At 32.7% G+C, this 21,584-nt stretch overlaps 1 protein-coding gene across 3 annotated transcripts in view; it reads left to right on the plus strand.

Annotated features, from left to right (window-relative positions):
- Nucleotides 1–21,264, plus strand: part of LOC143200637 (phospholipid phosphatase 1) — a 36,504-nt gene extending 15,240 nt beyond the window's left edge. For 2 of the 3 annotated variants that reach the window (XM_076411161.1, XM_076411162.1), the window contains exons 2-5: nucleotides 10,025–10,223; nucleotides 15,561–15,848; nucleotides 20,612–20,814; nucleotides 20,873–21,264. In XM_076411161.1, the coding sequence (XP_076267276.1) occupies nucleotides 10,073–10,223; nucleotides 15,561–15,848; nucleotides 20,612–20,814; nucleotides 20,873–21,154 (924 nt within the window). In that variant the 5' untranslated portion in view covers nucleotides 10,025–10,072 and the 3' untranslated portion in view covers nucleotides 21,155–21,264. Of the gene's footprint in view, nucleotides 1–834; nucleotides 909–10,024; nucleotides 10,224–15,560; nucleotides 15,849–20,611; nucleotides 20,815–20,872 lie in introns of those variants that run through there. The other variant, XM_076411160.1, reaches the window with a different exon arrangement.
- The last annotated feature ends 320 nt before the right edge of the window (nucleotides 21,265–21,584 follow it).

The raw sequence follows: 21,584 nt of genomic DNA on the forward strand, positions 1-21,584 counted from the left end.
AATTTTGATTTGCAATGCACCAAAGTATTTTGCTTATGTTATATATATATATATATATATATATATATATATATATATATATATATATATATATATATGTGAATATATAATATTTATATTTTATAGATATTTTAATTTTATTTTTGAATATTATATTTATATGTACAATTTTTTTCCTTTCTTTTTTAAAGTTTGTTCGTGGAGGAATTTATACATCTCCGTCTCGCTTACTATCGTTGGAATACTACCATTGAAAAATATAACCACATATAAAATTAACTGCACCAAACAATTATCTCCGTCCTTCACTCTCTCATAATTTATACAGGAAAGGATTCGTCTGACATCACCAATTGAAAAAACAGTCAAACCGTGCATTTGACTAAAAATAGTAATTACTAATGAAGATACTTATGAAAATAGTAATTACTATATTCAGTCGTTAGTTTCGACTGCTTTGTGACTATCGACTGTTTCGACTGTTTTCAGTCGATAGTTCCCAACGCTAAATAAAATACAGTGTACAGAATTTTTGCAATAAAATTTCAAATTACAAAAATCCTTTACAAGTAATTTATAACTTAATACAATATAAATAAACGTTAACATTTCATAAAAAAACAATGACTAAGATCTAAATTTAATTATATAGTTTTATATGCGTAAATAGCGTAAATTCAATTATTACAGAAGCATTATTTGCAAAAAAAATCGTATGAGAACACAATATATCAAAAGTTGCTTTATCAATTCTGGCCATGATTAAGTTAGATAGATAATATTTGATTCAAACACGTATACATATATATTTAATCTAATCATTAACTGATAATTAGTTGTCTGTTGAGTGTGTTCGACTAACGTTGTTGTGAAACGGATATTTTATCCATTAGCGACATTCTTAATAGGTAAATTGATTAATTTAATTTAGTAGTAAGTGTCTGTGCGTGAAATATTTTCTTTCCATTACACAGTGTTGAAAAAGTATTTTGAACAACTTTATCCATACATGTTACATGCAAATCAAAAATAAAATTTTAATCTAAGCCGATAGTATTTTTAACATGTTGTTCAAAGAAAGCAAAACAAACAATTGTTCGGAATTATTGATGTCTGGACTATTGTAATTTTTTTTTAAATAACACTTTAAAAAATAGAGAGATGATTTGTAGAGTATAGAATATTCAAATATAAACAAAATGCTTGCATGTAATGTATCTAATGTAAGTATTTATTGAGAAATTGGTACAATATATATTAATCGAGATCTCACGAACTCCTCTACCTGGTCGTCGGTGTTGAATCTTTGACCTGCGAGGACTTCTTTCACTGATCCAAAGATGTTGTAGTCGCGGGGTGATAAATCCGGTCCGTAGGACGGTGTTCCAGTACCTCCCATCCTAATTCCGATATTGTATCGAGCGTGAGACGCGCGATATAAGTGCCCCCGTTATCCTGGAGAAGAATCGCCCCTCGTGCTGGAATGCCCCTCCGTGCAATAAGCTGATTCACGTGTGTTTTCAGGATGTTAGAGTAGTATGCAGCATTAATGGTAAAATGGTGCGCCGAAATCGACGTACAGCACGCCCCAGCGGTCCCAGAACATCTTACACAGAATCTTCCCCTTCCTACTTCTTCCTCCACTCTTTACACGACATCTTGCTTTCGGGAGTGTAATAGTGTACCCAGGTCTCGTCTGTAGGGAAGATTCGCGTTAAAAATCCGTCCCCCTCCGCCTCGTATCGTGTCAGCAAGCAGCGATAAACTTTCAATCGCGTAAATGTTTGCCCGAAGTTCAACAGTTTAGGAATCCATAGCGCAGTTATTTTGCGATATTGAAGGTGTTCGTAGATGATTAAGTCTACACTACCAATACGAATGCCTAATTTAGTCGAAATATGTCGAACTGCCATCATCCAAAATGAGTTGTTTTACGCGGCGAATGTTGTCTGGTGTGATGCTAGTTTACGTTCGACGATCATGCGGCTCATTCTCGACGATTTCGCGGCCATCCTTGAATGCTTTGGCCCATTTAAACAAGGCAGCCCTACTCAGACACTCACTACCGAACTGACTTCGCAAACGCAGAAATATTTCCGTCCTTTTAACGCCTTCCCACACTAAAAAACGAATAACAATACGTTACGCTACGGCGGTCGGTACTTGATGTTCACTTATGGTCGTAGCGCGCGCGTGAAACATGCGCTCCCGACGAAAACTATGCCACACTGTTCGTAAGGGACTTAGCTATCACATACTCAAACCACGACCTTCAAAATATACATGCGCACCATCTACAGCGTTTGTCCCCATTATATTTAAACCACCACCATATATTAAGTTTTTCTCATATTTCTGGTAACATGGCGACATACTAATAGGTGTATCAGAAAGTCATTACCGGTTTTTCTAACAGATGTAGTTAGGCTTAACTGTGCAATATTATGATTTGACATATTCTACTGACATCGAGCTCCTAAGCTATACATGATATATTTTACGAAACTAACACCGTCATAAATTAATACCTCCTTGAAGATGTTAAGTTTCGAGCCTGAAAACATACATTTACGGCAGGCATTACTTTTCTTATTTAATTGAAAAACTCCGCTGAAAGTTATCGTTTGCTGTTAGAAACTTGCTGTGAAAATGTGACGCGTGGTTTCGAAAAATTAAAAGTGATAATTTCGATGTGCAAGGGCGTACTGATTGGTTGAAGACCCAACCCAAACTCAAAAAAAATTAGTAGGAGCATTAAATGTGGCCCAAGAAAGGTCCAGCAACCGATTACGAGCAATGGAGAAAATTCAACATATGAGAAGATGGCACATCAATTGAATGACAGGCAAATGGAAACTCGAAAAATCCTCTGCGAAGAAATTAAGAATTCTCTAAGAAATTAAGCGTTTGCAGAACACCATTTCGCCAATTTCGAAGAATTTAGAAAATTGCTTAGAAAATTATCTAGTTGTTTTTTCGTAAAAAAATTTCATTCTGGTCTATCTGGTATATCGAAAGAACAATGTTGGTTTGGCAACGATCTAAGCTTAGATCAATTTTCGCACTGCTTAAGCATTTCGAAACTGTGTATCAGACTGAATCAATAAATTAGCGTATTGATTAAATACACACAACAAAAAGAAATACATTTATTTTTGTAGTCTTTAATCTTAAAATAATTTATCAACTGTCAGCTTGTATAGACTGCGTGTTGTCGCTCACCGATAATAATATAAGTGATAACAGAAACCTTAAAATGATAACCGCTGAGGGATTTTCCATCAAATAGAGATTTGTTCGTGAAAACTGTTGTCTTGTTTTTCCAATTTTTCTGATGCCAAATTGATTCAGTGTCCAAAGAAATACTAGTAATAATTTGATATAGTGTCAAGTTTTCTTATTTAATTTGTTAAAACAATATTTATTTTCGTGTGCCTTTCCTTATAACGGGAAAGTTCATATACCAATCTGTTTAAAATTAATTGTACAAAAGTATTTATATTAAGTGGTTGCATTTTGATTAATGATATCCGAGTGCTAATACAAAAATAACGTTTTTCCAGTTAATAATATTGAGCTAACCATGGAACCTACAAAGCTTTATTTTCGACATTCATTGCTTTTGCTGTTTAAACATCAAATACTTTCAGAACCTTATAGTTTCAATGATTGAAAAGTGCGGATTTTGTTATAAATTACAAAGAATGGCCAAGAAGGCCAAAATCTCTCGAAAACAATGAACTGCAAGAGTTATTGGACGAAAACATATCTCAATTTTCTTACAACTTTCCAACAGCTTGTCAGTTGTCAACGGGACGGATTCAAAAGGATGGAAAATGCTATTTTGAACCGTTTCAACAACACAACTTCATTCCTTGCCAATCAAAAAAGAAGAATTTTTCGTGACGTCACCTGATTGGTGATTAAAAGCCGATCTACTATGGCAACCCCGAAAGAAAAAGTTAGTAAGTTGGCCCAGGAAAACTGTTCACGTCTATATTGGAGCACTTATTCATAGCCATAAAATCTTGCTCTGCATATGATAAGATCAATAAGATGTGGTGTAGAGTATTAAAACTACAGTGTTTTAAAAGTATGAGCCATAGTGTATTAAACAAAGTCAAACAGAGGCCAAATTTATTTTCTTATATGAGAGCGCTTGGGACACATTGGGCAAAATTTATGATGGACACTCTGTTACAGCTTAAATTGAAGTTCTCAACTTACTACAAGACATATATATCTTATAATTACCACATGATCAGTTCGATACATTATGGTTGGAACACTGTTTTGAAACGCTGAGAAAGTGTGAAACTGGATCAATAGCGAAAAAAAAGCTAGAAGTTTCTTAAAAATCATGGAGAATATTTTGATTGATATATATTATTACATTCCCTTCAAAAGTCTTATGGTATCTGAATTGTAGGAATCTACAAATTATTTTAACCCAAAGAGTTAAAAACGTAAAATACATCAAACATTTATTCTTGCTTCGTGTCATAAACTTCTCTTTTTTTGGAATGATATGGCATAATGCATGCAGCTTCACTTATTAACATAATATTCTATCCACAATGACTAGAAAAAAAAAACCTGCATTTTTAAGCATTTTTTCTGTTGAAACAGGAGACACATGCTTTGGCATTGGTTCATTAAATACACAAACATCATCTCGTTGAAAGCGAATAATGTACTGAGTATAAAACTTGTCTCTTTTTCTGTCGAGGAATTGCAGCATATGACCATAATATTTTAAGATAGAAACAACGATTTGTCAAAAATGCGATTTCCTGTAGTGCGTTTAATTACTAAATTATGTATGTTGGCATCTAGTATATTACACATTAATATTTTATAACAAAACAATATCACCAGTATCAAACCCAAATAATTCTAATCGATAAATAAGCGAGATAATGATTTAGAAGGCATTCATCGTATTCAACTTTCCACGCTGAAATTATAGTAAATAACTGTAAACTCTATAGAGTACATGCAGTTAACAGGTTTGTTTTGAGAGCTTAAATACTTAGAAAAGTTAAATTATGAAAATGGATGCTGATGTGTATCAATTTACTTACTTGTTAACCTAAACACTAAAACAAGCATACAAATTATTTCAACACGAAAACAAAAATCAAATGATATTATCATAGTTAATGCGTCATTGTTATCTCAGAGTATAATATAATTGTAAGGGTCAGAATGCGTAATATCAAGCTATTAAATTAATTATCAAAAACAATCTAATAAAGTTGTTTGCATAGGTGTGCGTCAAATACAGACAGTAGCAGAAATGTTCAGTATTTACGTTATTTTGCTGCTTAATCGTAAGCGATTTCCAGTAAATTGCGTTAGTTTTGTAAACAAATTATTAATATTAAGTCAAACTCAAAACAACCATCAACAACAGCAAATGCTAATTGAAAAATAACTGATCAAGAAACAACTCAAAACATTATTTCGAAGGAAACATTTCATCCATGGCTATAAATAGAATTGTAATGAAGTTAAAGATAATTATCCTTAAAAATAAGGTGAAAACATCGACTATAAATCAATTTTATTACTAAACTTATTTAACATGATTGAATGAGAAAGATATATTAATTTTGAAATTGTTAAAATTATATTAGAGATGATTATGATAAACAATGAATGAATATAGTAACGATCATGTCAAAGTAATTTCTAAGTCGTGTAAAAATAATTTAGAAGTAATTTACTAAGATATTGTCCTATATTCATCAGACATAGATTATTTTAGATTAGTCTAGTCTAGTCTGATATTAGATTTATTGATAGATAATATTATTTATTGATATTGTGATATAAGTTCTTCACACTTCATTCATTTTTTTAAGATTCTCTATATAAACCAAGGACTAAGAGACTGGAGCCTCTCCATATAGTCAAACATTTCCCAAGCAAAAATAAACGTACAAAATAATAAATCGTACATTTGTAACCAACTTCATGTTGAAACCTCATTGTGAATACAGCTTTCGTCCTATTAAAAGTGGTCATTTTGACACCAAAGACAAAGGGCATTCTGGGCAGCCAAAAAATTTGTATGACGAGGATTTGAAGGAAAAACGTAGATTCTGCAGAATTATTGGGAGTCCACTAGTTCCAAAACCTTGTACCTTTGGACTGTGCCGTATGAATTAAAGCCAAGAAAGAAATTGAAAAGCATCAATTGGGTTGCTCCATTGGTTGGGTCATCTGTAAAATGCTACTTCAAGGGAAAGGAAAATTGGAAAAGTTTTTTGAATCATATTATTACTGGTGATGAAACATAGATGCATTACAATAATCCAAAAAAGATCATGGAGAACACTTGGTCATTCATCCACATGAACGGCAAAGCCGAATATCCATGACTCCAAGCTAAAGCTCTGTATTTGGTGGAATCAGTTTGGTGTTATATAGCATAAGCTGCTGAAATCTAATCAAACCATCAATCGTCTCTCCCATCAACCGAACAGTGCGAGAAACGGCTGAATTATAAGGCACAACTATTATTCTTCAGCATGAAAATGCTCGACCACGTCGGTCGCGAAATCAGTGAAAACTTACTTGGAAACATTGAAATGGGAAGTAATATCCCGCCCGCCATATTCTACTGACCTTGCTCCCTCTAATTACTAGTTGTTCCGACAAATACATCATGATTTGCTGCGTGAGCAGCTCTTGACTGCTTAGGAAGATGCCAAAAAAATGGCTCAATTCGTAGATACATAGTTCTTTCGAGATTGAACCCGTAAATTGTTTGAAAGATGGGAAAAAGTAGCGGCTATCCATTGGGCTATACTTTGAATAAAATACATTGTATCTATTTTGCATAATGAAGCAATATATATATATATATATATATATATATATATATATATATATATATATATATATATAAATCTGGTTTTATAACTGAAAATATTGACAGGAATTCTACTTTCAGGAGTTTCATGATTGATACATCTTCTGTTCTTTTCTACTGCTTCTGATTTCCTGGTTCAGTTCTACATTCACTACATTTTCTCATCAATATCTCTTTTACAATTCTTTCTTCAAATTCGTTCTCTCTCAAATGCTTTTTACAATACTATCTACTTCTCGTTGTCGATGTACCGTGTTTTATCGCTGAAGCTCCTCCCTCAGGTTCTTGGTGGTAGTGGACATGGCCGGTCCAAGAAACCCTTTTCTGTACTCCGATTCGCTAAGAATATCGGGGTGGGAACGACTTTTTCACCTAGAATCTTCTCACGCCGTTAGAACACGTACGTGTAGGACTCTTAGAGAATTCCACGATATTGGACAGACTTCGTCTAGTAGATTCTATACTTGGAACCCCAATATCCGAAACAATCGACAACGAGCCAATGGGATACCATTTCTTGGTTGGCATGTTATCACCAGACATTCGATATCATGCGATATTATATGTTATTTTGTCTCAAGTCATAATTCTTTTCCCATGTCATAAATATTACAAAAATCAGTTAAAAGTCTAATAAATTAGATCCCTAGACCATTCAACAGAAAAAATATTATAATTGGCGTAAAAAAAAATTACACGATTGGCTTAATTATAAATAACTTAAATTATGTCGTAATAGCCCATATAAATTAAAGTAAGATATATATTTTTTTGAAGATATCAAATAACTAAAGCAGAATTTGTTGCAATAAAATAGTGTCCAATGAATAATTATATGATAACCCATATCATCATCTAATAGTTAATACATTGCTGCGTTTATTTAAAACATGAAAGTTGGAGAGAGTTTGAGATAGAAAAGATCTAAGTCACTTAGTGGGGCCACTTATAGCGTATGGTAGAGAAAAAGCGGATAGAGAAGGCAATCTAGGAAGCAAGGGCGGTAAGCTGAACCCTGTACAACTGTGACAGGGAGCGACTGCAGAAAAAATGAAAAATTCTAGACCCCAAATAAAATACACCTACACTATATATACAGGGGATGACATATACACAATATTTATTTATTAATAAGATTTTTAGCGACCATTTTTTTAAACAGCTGAAATTATTCACGGAAATGATTCTTAGAGTGTTTGAATAGTTGTCTTATTCTTGAACCAAAACAGCCGCAATTGCTTCAGTGATGTTGGATATGGAGATCTACTTCTCAATAAATGCTCTAAAATTTTCGAATAACAGTCCAATTATAGCATACAATATGAAGTCATAGTAAGAACTTCATCATTGAAGTCGTCGATATATTCATTTGCAGTAATACAGCCAGTGATGTGTACGGGAAGACCAGAGGAATATCACGATATTGCAGCCAAAGTCATAACGGATGTTCTTCCAATCATCAGCTCTCCATGTTTTATTATCATTGCACCACTTAGCGTTGACTTCCGTATAAATGGTTTCGCAATTGCAGTTCTTCCATCAATATAAGTTTTTTGGAGCTCTTGTCGTATTATTTTTGTCGAGACAATGTTAATGCCGTGGCAGTTTTTTGTTGTCTATCCACAACCCTTAAAGTTCGTTAGTCTCTACCTTTTGTTACTGTGAAATAACATAGTCTATTAAAATTTGGACAGCAGTTCAAGGTTTATTACCACCAAAAGTGGATTGAGTTCATTCAACAAAACATAGGAAACCATTTCATACAGAGTATACCATAGAAATTTGTGTAAAACCCAAAGAATATTTAAAAAAATAATATAAAAATAGTAAAACTATTAAAAATATTATCAAAGGCCAAACTGACGAACTAAGACACAGACGATATACATCATAAATGTTTATAAACAAAATTTATTTTTTATAATACAATTTTGTAAAGAATCACTACATAGTATAAAACAAAGTCGCCTTTTCTGTCCCTATATCCCTATGTGCGCTTAAATCTTTAAAACTACGCAACGGATTTTGATGCGGTTTTTTTCAATAGATAGAGTGATTCAAGAGGAAGGTTTATATGTATAATACATGCATAATATACTAAGGCAACATAAGGTTTCTAAAGTGATGTCGTAAATTAACCTATTTTTTAGGCTTATTTAGCAATTAGCAAAAACGCTGCCTAACCCTACGAGTTAGATCAAATTAATGTACTACAGTATCGTACACCATAAAAAGGTCTACAAAAAAGTCCGCGATGGTATATGTTTATCTTTTAGGGATAACCCACATTAACCATTTTTATTGTTTACTTTTTACGTGAGAAAATGGCTTATTTACGAAGCTATTTTAAGCAATACGGCATTAATCCTTATCGAATTAAGTACCTTAAATACAGTGTGCAATTAATATAGATCAATATGGTTCCTTACAGCATGTAAATTAAACAAATATTTTCGGAGATATTACAAATTTAAAATTTGCGTTTAAAAATGTGTAATGTAATAAAAATTGTATGAATTTAGATATTCCAAAGATAGCAGGAAATCTTCATAGTAAGTATAGGGGAAGAGGAATTGTTTTACTCCAAATTTAATGCGTGCAGGCCAAGGGCAGTAATGAATGAACCAAAAATACTGGATCGATTTTAATCATGTTTTCATTGAGTGACATAGGCATATATATTTTATGCCCGTGCAAAGTCGGAGCGGGCCGCTATGTTTTTATATACAACGTTCATATTTTTTCTGTAGTGTATTTAATTTAGTATCAGCATTGCACCCGTGCGAAGCCGGGGCGGGTCGCTAGTAATTTAATATAACAAGTTATATTTTCATGATTTTTTAATATTATAGAAAAAAACTTTAACTGTGTCAAAACTATGAAGCACTTATCCAAACATATTTGCTGAATATTTTTCGAAATATTGACTTATAGATTATATATATTTCTTATCAAATAGTGACAAATAATTCCACGCGTTAACATTATTTAAACTGAATCTTTAATATACACATTCTCGGATACAAATTACTCCATTGGGGCTCTTACAGTGAGCAACACCAACGTAGGAAACATCTCAGAAATTATTCTATAACACCAGAAGTGATTATCAACATTTATCTATATCGATATTTTCTTTTTTAGGATTATGATGTTAGAAGACTACCAATAGTGAAGTAAAATAAGATCAAGATGACATCGGTAAAAGACAATGACTATCCCGAAATCCTTTACTTTAGGTTCCTAGATGAAAATGGTAAAATTAGTAAACAATCTGTGATAAATGCATTGAAACCGCCGTACCCTGCCAAGTATTATTTAAATATTGTATTATTTTCCTTTAGTAAGTATTACATGATTTTTTTTTTGCGTTTGGTACTTAATTTTTACAGATTTTTTCATTCGATATTTTCGCGAACTTATTAGGTAACGTTGGGAACTATCGACTGTTTAGTAATTGACTACTTCTAACGATCGACTAGCTTCATTCGTCACTAGTTAACTCGAATGCGTTATTTGTTTTTATTTTCAGTCGCGACCTTCAAAATACTGTGCCGAATTTATACTTATATGTATACACAGGGTGTCTCAAAAAAACTACATTAAACATTTTAAGTGATAATTTTATTAAATCAGATAAATTTAGAAAAGCAACAATGAATAACAATGACATAAACCTATACTCAGCCAGTTTCGAAGTGGGCTCCTCCGAAGTCGGCAATACGCAGGTTTAAACGTGACTTGAAATTTTCGGCAATAGGTCGCAGGTCTTCTGGCGACAATCGGTCCAATTCTCAACGCTGCAATTGCTTCAGCGACTCCAAACTTGGCTTTTAAAATGGACTACATGTTGCAGTCTATCGGGTTAAGATGCGACGAGTAGGGACGACATTTTGCCGACGTGATGAAATCCCAAAAAGGGGTCTTGCTGCTGTCGCAAATTCCGCTCTAGACCATGACGGACTACGGATTTTGATGGTGTTCGACGATGGTCAACGTGCCGGGAGCGTCAGCGGATTAGCTCCTGTCATTTTGGTGGTTATGCGCTTGCTCAATGGTGAACAGCTTTGAAGAGAATGCGCTTCCATGGCTGAGCAGCGGTCCGACGCTAAAGTTGACGACATTTTTCGAGCCATACTCGCTCTCTTGGTCTCATCTGTGAAGAGCTGAGCTTTTTAAAGCTTGTCGCCTTGAGCTTGAGCTCCTTTTAGAACCAGTCTCACGGGAGACATTTCCCATGGAGTTTCTCGAATTTCGTTTGACTCGCTTTTTGATGATCTTGGGGTTAGCAGATGTATTAGTTGTGCACTTTCTTCTACTTCCTGGACGCCGACTATCACAGCCAAGCTCTTTGAAATGATCGATGGTACGAATAATAGTCGACTGTGTAACAATGAGCAAACTGGCAATTTCATATTAGCATTTGCCTTGACGAAACAGTCCCAAGATGGCACTACGTTTATTTGACATCCTAAAAACACCTTAAGTTGAAAAACGAGATGAGACAGAAATTAGTTCATTCCAGTACAATACTTTCATGTTAAGATAAAATTAACTTTCATGCAGTTTTTTTGAGTTACTCTGCAAATAGCTTTATGTGTTGTTTGTAATATGATTGTAAATAACAATATACAAAATGAATTTCACATAATTTAGGAACTCCATTTTTCAATATTACTTATTAATATAACAAACATAAAATACTTTTGACTATTTTTATGTCATCTTGGCAACTATTTGACCTTTTTTAATTGATTTTTTCGATGTCGAAGTCTCGCGATGTTTGTTGACGCCTTTTGTATGTTAGAACTTCTTTCATTGAAGTTTGAATGAATAATAAAATAGTCGTGATTAACGATAAATAAAATCATTATTTTATTTAAAAACGATGCGGCAGTTAAATAGTTGATGAAGATTGATTGAGAAAACACGATAAAATTATTTAGGTTCATTATTCTATTCCTCCTTGCAATCCAATAAAATATATTAAATATAAATTATTTTACATCAGTCAATATGATAATGTTCTTTGGGATACAATAGAATCGAGCAAATCCTTTTTCCTTTTCTTTTTTTTTTCTTTCCCCAAATGGTTTCCAAAAATTTTAAAAAGAAACGTACATCTTCGCCTTACTTATAGCACTGTTGAAAAATTGATATATAATAGAAGGGACTCAATTACATTTATTATATTATGTCATTGTAATCTCCTAAATATTAAAATACTTTGAAACATATTTGGGATCATTATTGCATTCCTCTTTTAACACTTCCACTTTATTAACCAATGCCACCAATTAAAAGTTATCGGAATAAAGTGAACTTATATCTATGACACAGCAATTATCTCCGTCCTTTACAATGACAAGTGATACGTCACATTTCACACTGCCTTCTATACGAATTCTGAAAAGGAAAAAATACTTGTAAAATGTTTTATAAAGCGTATAGGCGTTGGTACAAGAAGTGGTGATTTTGCTCTTTGATGAGTGAGAGGTCACGACATCTTTGGTAACCTCTAAACTGTCCTTTATATAAAAAGCACACAAATTACAACTAGCTATTAAATAGAACTATCTAATAATTTTCGCTCGTATTGCTTTTAAATTAAAAATTTAACATTTTGGACCCAAACTTAATCAATTCTCCCACGACTCCCAACGGTACACCCCATATTAGTTTTCATACATAATTTAACTATGTTAGTCTAAAAGGCTTTCGTCTGTTCAACCTCCAGATGTGTCCACTGTTGTCGAGCAGTTGTAGTACCTCTAAGTTTTTATATTCACGCAATCTCTCTTGTTACCATGTTAATAATGCCGTAAAGACCACTGTTTTGGTACGATTGGATTATGTTGATATTGGATTTCTGTCTACGACACCATAGTTCCACACCGTAAGTCCATATTGGCGTTAAAATATGCTTACATAAGAATTTGTTGCAAAGTGATAATTAAAATTGTCGTACAAGCAACCACCACAGTTTCTTGAGCTTCGTTCAAAATATTTTCTTATCCAAATATTTTTACTTGTAGTAACGTACAAATTTTACTTATGGTGCAGTATCATAAGCAAAAGTCGCTATGTTTATTCCTTGACATTTGGAGAGATCACTGGTAGAGTAAATACAATATTGATCCAAGAAGAAGAATAGCTGAATAAAAGAAGCTGAATATTCATCGCCGTATCTTATTCTGAAATGACGATTAAAAATGTAGGATTTGAGAATTGGTTTGCAAGTATTAATTTCTTAAAACAAGTCGGTATAAGTTGCTCTTCTTCAATAATTATTTTGAGACTGATTGTTGAGGTGATATTGGTTGCATATCGTGGTTAATTTATGGTTAATTTATCGTTAGATGATTTACCAGGTTTAGGGATCATAATAATAGACGCAATCTTCCACTGCATAGGCACATGTTGCAATAGCAGTGTAGCGTTAAATACATTTGCAAGTTTTATATTCTTTATATATTTTATATCCCTTTCTTTGCAGTACTTGGTCATTTATTAGATCATACCTTAGAACATTCTGAATAATGAAATGTTTCTGAATTTAGTTGACAATTTCCTATGGAACTAACGAGTTTGTAACAGTATATTTGTTTCTGTTTGAATTAGATAAGGTGTCACATCCGTTAGCAGGGTAAGGTTGGAATGTATTTGCTAATACATTTTCGCAATACGAATTGCCTGTTTGAACTGTTAACTCGGTTAATTTAAAACAGTTTTATCACAGGATGCTCTGATCTGTTGTAATTTTTTCTTACTTTGCACTATACCTATACCAGTTCTTCAATATAACTTGGGTGGTTTATTTCTCTTATCTTGTTTTTTTTTATTTCATTTTTTTCATTTCATTTCATTTTATTATTATGCCATTCTGATTTTTGTAAAATAACAACAAAAAATTCTGGTTCTCCACCTAGCTGTTCAATTGTTTTGCTAGGAAAGATGGAGGTTAATATTTTTGCCACATTAATCCTCAATGCATTAATCCAGTCTGTCCATTTGTTTATTAATAATGGCAAATGAGATATATTAATTAGTATCTCGCTTATCGTCGAAATAATCGTCGAGTGATCTGAAGATGTTCAATATTGAGGTAATAGGCTGGATTTGCATTACAACAACCACAAAAATATTAATTTCTAATAATATTATAGTATAGAGAGGTTAATAGCGTATAGAGGTACATTTATAGACTATAGTAAGTTTTTTTAGTAATATGTCATGGATATTTGTGACGTCGAAACACTGCAATGTTGCCGCATCAACTCTGAGTTTTAGTTCAGTTTGGCTTTGACATTCAAGAAAATTCTAAATAAAATACTTGAACAAAAATGTTATCAAATATAATTTATTTTGACATTACAGTACATCTAATACATATATTGTCGAAGGACTTAAAACTAAAATAAAGAACACAGGTATGATAGTTTGTACAATAGATTTGTTTAGTTTACATTGAACTCTTTTCCACAACATCCATAAGGTAGAGTTTCTAGGCGCTTTTTTCATGTAGTGGTATCCCCCTGGAGGCCTAATACATCCAATTGCCTTTTTACGTTTAGTTCTTATTTCCTTCGATGGTGTGTTTATATGTCAGGTCATCTTGGTATCACCGTATATTTTATTTCTTCTGCTGTTGCCTGTGTACACCATTCTTCCTAAAATTAGTCACTGAATTATGTCTAATGCAATTACCATATCTACAAAACAGTTAGTATTTATTCTCTCCTCATACGTTCTAACCTAATGCTCATGTTTAATTTTGATGAAAAATAACTGAATAAAAACACAACACAACGATATGAAGGAGCATAAAGTTAATGATCATATCAGAATTTTGAGAAGAAGTGTTTAAATCACTGCTAAACCAACATTCAATGATGGTAAGTACGAGGAAGATGAGAACGAATTGTAGAACATTATTGAAAATCTTTTGAACGATACCAATGTTTCTCTATACATGTTTTTGAAAGTAACAAATGCATAAAGTGAAATGAATTGGAATATTTAAAATGATCAGAATATATGGAAGCACCTAGTACTTGATGAACCGGCTTGGTTGGCGCAGTGGTCAAGGCGACACGACTGTCTTTCTACTGTTGCGATAGTGGCGGGTTCGAATCCTGCTGGGGCATGGTCGTATATTTATATTTTTTATTGTTTAATATATATGATTGTCCTAGGTAAGAGTGTAAAATCCGATAAGGAAAATGATCCCAGTCACGCCAGTAACCAGGCTGGTTAAGACCGAATAATTTCTAAGTTGGTCACTCGCCAGTCGGTAGGCTTAATGCTGAGGACCGTGGTTCGGAGCCCACGTTAAACCAGTAGGTCCAGTTCAGATAAACCATAGTAGGTGTAAAGAAGGAAATATAACCAAAAGAATGGTATTTCTCCTCCACTTTTTTCTTTCTTTTTAAAAGTGAAGTGTCTGAGTGTAACGCTGACGTGTCTGCTAGCTGGAAGCATCGATAATGGGCGGGTTATTTGATTTGTACGACATCTTATAATATTTGTTAGGCATTATAAAGGAACACAATTAAATTGGGAATTCTTGTGACACAAATATTTAATGTTATATTATTTGGTAAAAAATGGCGTATACTTATTTATAACTACATTCAAGACTAGTTAAATTCATGATAACTAAGAAATGTATCTCTTTCAGCCTTAGTAGTATTTCTCCTATGGAATTATGGACTAATACCTGGACAAAAACTAGGATTTTTTTGTAACGATCCCTTGTTTTCACATAAATACAATGGAGACACTGTTAGCGCTACAGTATTAGGCATTGGTATAGGCACACTACCTTTCTTCGTATATTTCTCAATAGAGTTTACTAGACAGGAACAATGGACAGAAATTTTCACGCTGCCAAGCTTTTTCAATTTCTACGTTTACGCCAAAGAGTTTATTATTGGTCTAGTAACAGTTGGCGGTTTTACAGAAATAGGTAAGTTCACTATAATCACTATATTAAATGTCTTATTATTTAATTCGTTATTACGAGCTGTTTATGAATGGAAGTGGTGAAAATGGTTTCTAACATGATGAATTATTTTGCAATATAAAGTGTTACATAACACTAAAATATATTATTTCCAATTAATTTTATATACAGAATAATTATATACAAACAGATATATAATATTACTGGAAACTGGAAAGCAATGTTGATATAAATGAAATGTATCAAAAGCAGATTACTTTTAAAAAGTTCGCAGTGTTTCTCACTATTATGCAACCTTTTATACCGCAATATATCCGATTATTTCTACTCTACCCAACAATATTACAAATGAACTGTACTCACTATTATCTCTATATTCTTTATATACTATAAAAGAACTCACTGTAGACCTTAATAATTCACTAAATCAATTTTTTACGAGTATGGAATGTTGCATAATAATCATATATTGTATTGGTATAGTAAACCCTGATATATTATTAAATAAAATATGTGTCAGTTATGTAACTTACTATACTGCAACATAATGGATTGTATTATTTAACAAATATTTCACGAAAAACATGTAAATGGCTTCAGAGTAAGGTTTGATTTTAAAAAACATATTTTTATTACTCTTCGTGAGTCCACAATCTGCCCTATTGGCAATAAGTATTCCTTCTGTCTATATTATATATACGTGGCATGTAGAAAATCACTTCATTAAGCAATCTTCTGTATAAAATATTATCTTAATTAATTGGTCTTATTCTAAAGCTTATTCTAAAGTCTACATATGTCCAGTAATCAGATCAGGTGGTGTTAAACGTTTTAGTCTACGCACTTCACTATCACGTCGCATATTTAGCTGATTAGCGAGTACATTGGGATGCACTGACACTCTTTCAAAGTACTTCATACAAACACGTTGAATTACACTCGTTATAGGTTCTAGAGGAATATCGCGTTGTATCACTTTATTTGAAATATAGCACGGAGCATCAACAATGGCACGCAACACTTTATTTTGGAACCGTTGAATGATGGATATATTAGATTTGCTAGCGGTTTTAAAAAACATGAATTTAATAATATGTTGTGAACAAGTACTGTTAATTATTCCCTAACTGTAGATGTAAAACAGATAGAAAGAGAAAGCTACGGTAAACTAAAAGTAATCTGAGAACCTCTATAATTCTAGAATATTTGACACTGATGTTTGGTAAAATTAAAGCAGTTACAGAGGCACTCACATCAAATTTAATGAATTAAATATACCAGAAAAAAACTATGTTGTAAAAGAATGTCTATTTTCAGATTAGTCTCTACAATCTCGTCTTTTTTGAAGGCTCAAAACATATATTTTCACTGCCACTTTCTTGCCGATTCGACTTATTAATCCAGCTGTAACTGCCATATTATTATCATGCAATATTTATCTGAAATAGTTGAGCTCCTGAGCTCCCCCAAATAGAATTCCTTTGAAATTTCCAATTGTGATCATTACCTGTATCATTCGTTAATTAATTATCAAAAAATAGGGCTCTGCAGTGAGAACTATAACGTGACGAATGTCTACTTTGCCATGTCATGATTCCACGTCATCATTCATTCATAATCTAAAAAGATTTGTAAAATCTATTCATCAAGATGTCTTCAGGATATTTCTTTACTTCTATTAATAACTTATTGGGGTGTGTCCTTAAGATTTAAAAAAAATTAATACTACCCAAAATTTAGGACTTGCTAATGCTAAAATCAGGCGAACAAAAATAATAAATTATTTTAGAAAGTGATATAATTAATAGTAAGTAATATTTAATAAATTTGCTAATTTTTTATACAATCTATATGATTCTTTCAGTTTTTACATTTTGTATTTGTATAAACACTCATCAAGATGTATAATTTAAACGATTTTTGTATTACTGTATTAAATGTATCTTACATTAAATTTACTACTACTTATCAAATTAATTTATTATTATTATTTTCCAAATAAGAATTAAATTAGAGTACATAAGCAGGTTTATGTGGTTTGGTTCACTTCAATCACTGTCAATCTTCAAACTGATTTATTGCATGTTGTCTAGTAGTGGTATTGCTTCAACTTTGTGATAATTTGGTAACCTTAAATCATGTCTCAGGGCAAACTTTTGAATAACTTCGTAAATCCATTTAATTTTTAAATCATTGGGCGTTTCTTCATCATTGCGTAGCAATAAACATCGGTAATGAATCGAACCAGATAATAGTGGTTAATGTTTTAGTGTAGCCTAATATACCTACGCTATAAGTCCAAATGGGCTTTTTAATTGACTCATAAGCCAACCTCTTTGATCTAGAGTTAAACTGGGAATATTTTCCGACCAACCAATACAGTTTGACTTTGAGTCTAATCTGCTCTACTTTTTGTCTAACGTGATATTCGACCTACTATTATGCTTGCGTAATGGAGTATCCATCAAGTGAAATAATTTGATCTTGATAAGTGATTTTTGTCATTTCGCCGTAACGCAAATTGACAAACAAAATATTTATAGCTATTAAGCTGTATTTTCCAGTCTCTAGCTAATTTGTTGATATTTTTAACTGTCATTTGTAGTTCTTCTACAGCGTGCAAACCTAGGAAGAATTGTTTTATTTGTTATTATGATACCAGCAGAGTAGATGGTCCCAGTAGCCAAAATAATATTTGCCCAAAAATAGCCTCTCGTGCGAAACTGTTCTTTCGAAAATAATGAAAAGTTCTTTTGAAAAGTGCCCGGCCTACCATAGTAAAACACATTTTTTGGTAATTTTTTTTTGTTCAACATAATTCCCCTCAAGGGTGATACACTGATTATAGCGACCCTTCAACTTATCGATACCATTTTTGTAGTACGATTTGTCTTTTGCATCAAAATAAGCCTCAGTTTCGGCGATCACCTCTTCATTCGACGAAAATATCTTCCCAGCGAGCATTCTTTCAGATCTGAGAACAGGAAATACTAACTGAGGGCCATATCTGGAGAATACGGTGGTTGAGGAAGCAATTCGAAACCCAATTCAAGGATTTTTGCCATCGTTTTCACTGACTTGTGACACCGTACATTGTCTTGGTGAAGCAGCACTATCTTTTTCCTTAAATGTGACCATTATTCGGCGATTTCGTCCTTCAAAAGATCCAGTCACGCTATGTAATAGTCGCTGTTGATGGTCCTTCTTTTTTAAGGTAGCCAATGAAAATTATTCCAAGCGCATCCAAAATACAAACGCCATATACTTGCTAGCCGAATGTTGCATTTTCTCACGCTGTGGAGCGGATTCATCGTATGCAATCCACTCGAATGAGTGTCAATTGGACTTCAGAGTGAAATGATGAAGCCATGTTTCATCCATTGTCACATAACGACGCAAGAACTCGGGTTTATTACGCTTGATCATCTTGATCTCTCTTGATCTTTGAATGTTGACCATAGTTTTTGGTCAAAAGTGGGCTCGCGAGGCACCCACTTTGTACAGAGCTTTCTCATACGCAAATATTCGTAAATGATATGATGTACTACACGTTCAGTTGATATCTTCAGAGTGTCTGCTAATTCATTCAATTTCATTTTACGGTCATTGAAAATCATTTTCTGGAATTTTTAAATGTTTTCGTCGGTAACATCTTTTGGGCGTTCACTGCGTTCACCGTTTTCGGTGCTCATTTCACAGCGTCTAAACTTAGCATACCAATCCTTGATGGTTGATTTGCCTGCGGCAGTGTCCGGAAACTGGTCGTCAAGCCAAGTTTTTGCTTCAACTGTATTTTTTCCCTTCAAAAAGCAATATTTTATCAATACGCGAAATTCCTTTTTATCAATTTTTTTCACAATAACAAAAGTTGTTTCACTCAAAATGCTATAATTCACAAACTAATGATCCGACAGCTGTCAAATTTATACATGCATTTTGAGGGTTATTGCTAACTAAACACAAATGCATTTAATAGGCCGGGGACTTTCCAATTGACCTGTTAAGTTCACCTGGTCGATTGGTGTCAAGTTCCCAAATTGGAAACATCCATATCCAAACAAAAGCCTGTGAGACGTGCAAGGGTATTGCAGGGTGATATTTTTATAAGAAAATTCAAAAGATAAATGTAAGAAAACTAAAATGTAAAAAAAACTAAAATAGACAAAATATTTAGTCCATCATTAAATTTAATAGAGTAGAATATTGATAGAACAAGAATTACTTTTGTTTACCTGTAATTTCTGAAAAATTAAATTAGACCTGCGGTTAACCCGGCATATTAATAATATAAAACACCCAAAAAGATATAAGAATATATAGTATAATAACCAAATGCTAAAATTTGATCAACAAAATCACCAAAAAGCTCGAAAATAAACTCAATGAATATTAAAAGAGATTTTCCAGCTCATAACAACTCATAAAAAAAAACGAACTAAAAAATTAAATAAAAAAACAAGATACTTAATATAAATCATATTACTTCGAGGAAGACATATTGAATCAACCTATACCATAATTGAGAATTAATTAAAATACTTGAAAGATCATACAAAAAATGGCGCCTTTCCTTGAAAATATATGGAGAATTAGATCAAACGTTGGCATGATTATATTTCACTAAATGAGGCTTACTTAATTTTGAATGAACCGACACATTTTTCTGTTCTTCAATCTAATAAATGTTTTATATAATATTTACTATGTTCACTATATGCTTATCACGTATTCAGTTCTTTTATTAAATTTATATTTATATTTTCCAGCTAAGACAATAGTCGGAGAACATAGACCTCATTTCTTCGACACCTGTAGGCCTGATACCAACTTGAATTGTACAAATGGTACCTATGTTCATACGTATACGTGTACAAACACTAACGTATCCCAACTTGAAATGATCGATGCTTCGAGATCATTTCCAAGTGGCCACTCATCTATGGCATGGTTTACAGCTATTTTCTGTTCAGTAAGTATACATTCAAAATACATCTCAAGCCTTTATTAACCTAAAATATTCATCTCAGTATGTAGTCCATCGACGTCTATCTAGTCACGTCTCAGGCACAGCCATCAAGGTCCTTATGGTTGGGATGTGTCTGACATTCGGTCTTACGTGTTCCCTTACCAGAATCACTGACCGAAGACATCACTGGTGGGATGTGTTGATAGGCACCATGATTGGTCTTATAGGTGCAGCCTACATCATACAAAAGACGCAGAGAAAAATACTGTTATTAAGAAAACAGCTAGAGGAGGCAGGAATGAATGACACCAATCACAAGACGATAGATAATATAGAATCTTAATTCAGTACCTGAGATAGACTGACTTAATCAGTACTTTGTCTGGATATTTGTGTAAATATAATTGTTATTTGTTGGATTAAAATTGATACAAATATATAATATAAATTAAATATATTTTCTGTTACTATTTCAACCCATTTTTATGTACTCATTTAAACCAGTGACCGCTCTATGGTCAAAATTCGAAAAAAACAATGTTTGCTCTATCATAATAGAGTAAAGGGAATAACTTAATAAAACAATATTTTTTAAATAATTTAATTGAAAATGAGATATTACTAAAACTTGTTTTCATAATATTTTCAATATATCAGAATTGTATTTGGTATATAAAATTAATTAAAATAATAAATGCCCGTACATTAAAAGATAATAAAAATATATGCAAACTATCTCAAAAACACACACTCATTGTTTAAATAGCATTTAA

Source organism: Rhynchophorus ferrugineus, unplaced genomic scaffold (assembly GCF_030347505.1).
Source record: "Rhynchophorus ferrugineus isolate W39M unplaced genomic scaffold, kcgeb_rfMv2 rfM8, whole genome shotgun sequence".
Taxonomy (NCBI): Eukaryota; Metazoa; Arthropoda; class Insecta; order Coleoptera; family Curculionidae; genus Rhynchophorus; species Rhynchophorus ferrugineus.